Source organism: Asparagus officinalis, chromosome 9 (assembly GCF_001876935.1).
Source record: "Asparagus officinalis chromosome 9, Aspof.V1, whole genome shotgun sequence".
Classification (NCBI taxonomy): Eukaryota; Viridiplantae; Streptophyta; class Magnoliopsida; order Asparagales; family Asparagaceae; genus Asparagus; species Asparagus officinalis.
In genome coordinates, this window is record NC_033802.1 from 35750511 (window position 1) to 35755333 (window position 4823).

Genomic DNA, 4823 nt, shown 5'->3' on the forward strand with positions numbered 1-4823 from the left:
CCTGATCCCTAGGCTCTAAGACACAAAACTTCAATTTCCTATTCCTATCTCCTTGACCATCATTTAATTTGGGAATCCCATCATTTGAATTTTTTATTAAAATGAAAGGAAAGAGAAAAATAAAGGAGAGGACGAAAGAAGATGATAAGAGATGTCAAGTGGCGTGATAAGTGATAGCCACAACAATGATGATGGAAAATGGTGACGACAATGTGGTTTCGGTGGTGACAACATGTCAATTGTGGCTTCATGATGGTGTTGGCAATCGAGAGTGTGCAGTCAGGGCATAAATAGTATGACTAGAATAGAGGCAGTGATAGGAATGGTGCAACAGAGATGATGGTGATGGCAAGAAGACAATAGTGATGGAGCGGGTGAGGGAGGCGGTTTTGAGCCGGTAGCAAATTCAGTGGCAGACCCAACAACAATAATCATGGTTGATGTAGCAATGAACTTGATGGCAGTGGTGCAGCAACGTTAATGTTTATGGCCAAGGTGGCAGCAACATGAATGATGGAGTTGGTGATGGTAGAGCACATGGTAGCAGATGGTTGCCAGGACAGTTGTGGTGGTGATGGAAGCAGTAGAGAGCTATGAAAGGCCATCAATGGGGTGAAGGGAGCATCATTGGGGGTAGCAAAGACAACATATATATAGTCGATGAGGCTGGGGCCATGGATGGAATGAAGAAGAAGAGTGCAAAGATCGTGAATTTAAAGCTCTAGGGGGCAATTTTGGAAAAACTCAGTTTGTGGTTTTGCCATCACAAAATATAAGTCATAGTATTACTATAAATTTTAGTTTCACAGATATAATATTTTAAATTGCTTCCGGAGTAACAGAAATTTGTAAAGTTCTGGAGTTTGAACACTGAAACTCCCTTGGACTAACACCCCATTAAGGAAATAGAGAAAAGAGTAATTATTTCACTGAGTTTTTAACAACTTTTTCCGTAGTCTTTAGTTTTCCTTTATGGAATTATTGTGCTCGTTTATCTTTTTTAGAGATGGATATATTTATGATCCTCAAATTGATGTATTCTAATATGTACTTTCTTTTGATGTATTCTAATATGTACTCTCTTGTACTCACCCCATAAAAGAAATGGAGAAAAAAGTAATTATTCCACTGAGTTTTTAAACAACTTTTTCCTTGGTCTTTAATTTTTCGTTATGGAATTATTGTACTCGTTTATTGTTTTAGAGATGGATTTTATTATAATTATCCTCAAATTTATATGTATTCTAAATTTCTAATATCTACTTAAACACTACATGATACATGTACAATTGTCAAAATGGCGTGGGCCCCAAACAAACTCTCCCAAGTTTACTTTGGCGTAATGAGTCTACTTCTTTGTAACATGTAATGTTGAGTTCCAAATTCCCTACTTATGCCGCTAAAAAAAGCACACCATAGATCCGGTGATGGCAAAGCCACAAAGTTATTATTTTCATGACGAATCTTGAGGACATGTGATGCGAAACAATGTGATGCAGATATGAAGATTAACAACAGCAATGCTTCGCCAAATCAGCGATCGATCTAGGCAGGAAGCTCAAGAATAAAGTGTAGCTTTTGATGGCTTTTAAGCAAAGTTGCAATGTACTAAGTTCAAATCTTTTATAAATTATCCAGAAAATAAATGTAATGATTCGTCCTCTCAATACAGTTCAAAATGTAATACTTAGATAAGTAAAAGTACTTAGCAACAGATTCGCTCGCTCACTTAATCAAGCTGAATACAGCACAGATACGATTGATAATAATATTGATAGCAACATGCAAGCAATAATGGTTCCGAAAATACAGGGTCGAAAGAAAATAAACCTTCGCTGGTGTGACTGGATCGACGTGAGGGACGACGTCGAACTGAATGATGAGGTGACGGCGAATCTGTGCGATAACACCAACTAACTGAACTGAACGATGACGCAACAACGAACAATATGTAGATCTGACAAAGTAGTGGACGACGACAACAAGAACAGGGGCTTCAAACTGATTACGATGAGGCCGTATCAAGGGGCGATCGTAGGCTGCTTTGGGGCGGATGTCAGCAAAGATTTGCGAACCTGTTCGGGGCAGAGGAGATCTGAAATCTCCGCGGGCAGTCGATGGTGGAGGAGGGGATGGCCGGCGACAGTCGGTGGCTTGGTGGATTGCAGCGAAGTGAGAGAGAAATGTTTGGCAGACTGTTTGACGTGGGGAGATCAGAGGACGGTCAGAACGGGGTGGGTGACGTCGAGGCTGGCGGCTTTGAAGAGGAGGTGGGTTTGGTTGGGTGCGGTTGCAGGGGAGAGGCCGATCGGAGATTGGGGTGGTGCTGGTCGGTTGCCGGAGGAAGGGGATTCGGAGGTGGGGGTTAGGCGGTTGAGGAGGCCATTGGGTTGATGGGTTTGAAGAGGGGGCAGTGGTATGTGATGGGTTCTGTGATTGAGATGAAGGAAGAAGATGAACAGTGCGGTTTTCGATTTTTCTTTTGTTTTCTTTTTTTTTTGTGTTGTAGAAGAAACGAAAATGAACTTGCTAGGGTTTCACACCTCAATTGAGCAAAATCAATTTCATTTTCATCTTCAATAATCCTTCCAACTGATTACAGAGAGTTTAAATAGAGAAAAATACAGATTTGGAAAATCCCCTAAATCCCTCAAATCTCTCTTAATCAGTTACAATCAATCACAACCAATCACTGATTAACTACCAAAGAAACTAAATATTCAAAATTCGAAATTCAAATTCAAATTCAAATTAATTATTACATCTAAACTCAAAACCACAGTGCTGAAATATTGCGCCTCCTGCGCTGATAAACTCGGCGAAAATCTCGTGTATGAGTCCGGATGTCCCCATCAACATGACTCTTCAAACTTTTTCCTTTTGGGTTACTTTAGTTATGACGAACATTTCAGCTGGTTGGTCTAGTTATCCGTAGAGATTTCAATCTTAGGGAGAAACAACAACTCCATCAAATCATATAGGGCGTAATTCTTTTATGTCATGTTGGAATTACTTCTTTGTAACACGTAATGTTGAGTTCCAAATTCCCTACTTATGCCGCTAAAAAAGCACACCATGGATCCGGTGATGGCGAAGCTGCGAAGTTATTATTTTCATGACGAACCTTGAGTACAGGCTCTTTAAACTTTTTCCTTTTGGGTTACTTTAGTTATGGTGAACATTTCAACTTGTTGGTCTAGTTCTCCATAGAGATTTCAATCTTAGGGAGAAGCAGCAACACCAAATCATATAGGACGTAATTCCTTTATGTAATTCCTTTATGTCATGTTGGAATTACCTCAAGTTTTCCGTTAGTCTTTCTAGTCTCACATGATAACTAATTGTGGAAAGAAATTTAATTGAAATGCAATTGTGAGTTAGAAGTGTATGCGTTATAGAATTGACAATTGGATACAAGGACATTTAATCATTGCTTACTTTTCCTTTTTCTTCCATCAGTGAATATCACAATGTTTATGGTAGTTTCTTTTGGAAGATTATTCTCTATCAGGTTATTGAATGGCCGATGAAAGGAATCAATAGAACTTACTAAAATCTCCAAACTATGATCTAGCCTGAAAATTCTTTTAAAATTAGTTTTTTTTGTGAATATCACAATATTTAATTTCTTTTGGAAACTTTTCTCTATCAGGTTATTGATTGGCCGATGAAAGAATCAACAAAAACTTATTAAAATCTCCAAACTATGCATTTTCAGAAATATGGTCTAGCTTGAAAATTCTTTTAAAATTAGTTATATTTTTTTCTTTGAATATCACAATATTTAGTTTCTTTTGGAAGATTGTTCTCTATCAGATTATTGATTGGCCGATGAAAGAATCAACAAGAACTTATTAAAATCTCCAAACTATGCATTTTCAGAAATATGATCTAGCCTGAAAATTCTTTTAAAATTAGTTCTATTTTTTTTGGGTCCTATGCTCACTTCTTCTGCAAACAAGCCATAATTTTGCTCTGCAGAACCTATGGTCACTTATATAGGGTTGATGTATCATTAATAGATGCAAAAAAAGTGGAAATATGTAGGTTTTACATGAATCAATAATGTCTTGCAGTAGCAATAGCCAGTAGATCTGCAACGAGCCTAAGTTAATTGATTATTTTTCTTTTTCCCCCCCTTCATTTTGCTGGAGTAAGGGCAGAGTCTAGTTTACTTAAAGCACATTTGGATGCTCAAGCAAAAGACATTGCCCAGCAAATGAATCTAATAAAGGAACTCGAAGAGAAGGAGCATTTGGCAAATGAAAATGTAAGTATATTTGTTGCATTTTTCTAATACTATATAATTCACAAGGATAGGTTTGTTTCTACTGTTGAAATTTTAGTGCTTCTGAATTAGCCAACAGATTTTTAGTTTGGTGCACGTAATAAATATCAGGTACTTACAGCTCTTAATTTTATTTTAAAAGGTGGAAGGTCTCATGTTGGACATAGCAGCTGCAGAAGAAGAAATAGCAAGATGGAAAGCAGCTGCGGAGCAAGAAGCTGCAGCAGGCGGAGCTGTTGAACAAGAGTTTCTGTCACAGGTATGCTCATAAAGTTGACACATCGTCTATAAGGTTTGCATATGCATTACTGTGAGTAATACATGACTTATTATTGGTCCTAGTCACATTGAGGTTTATATTAGTAATAAGTTCTTAAATGAGTTGATTCATCATCTTCTAACCATGGAAAGTGGGAATATGCTCAGACCCCATATTTAATTTAATAGCTGCTTTAATTTAATTTAAGTATACACAGTATAAGGCCTGTATAAGACAATAGGTAGCCTTATACTCACAACTGCTTACAGTTCTGCC

The 4823-nt window shown here is 37.6% G+C and overlaps 1 protein-coding gene across 1 annotated transcript in view; it reads left to right on the forward strand.

Moving 5' to 3' along the window:
- The window catches only part of LOC109824595 (cilia- and flagella-associated protein 45), an 11864-nt gene that overhangs the window by 4156 nt on the left and 2885 nt on the right, over positions 1–4823 (forward strand). Inside the window, exons 3-4 of the mRNA XM_020391223.1 lie at positions 4159–4270; positions 4431–4547. Of these exons, the coding sequence (XP_020246812.1) occupies positions 4159–4270; positions 4431–4547 (229 nt within the window). The remainder of the gene's footprint in view (positions 1–4158; positions 4271–4430; positions 4548–4823) is intronic.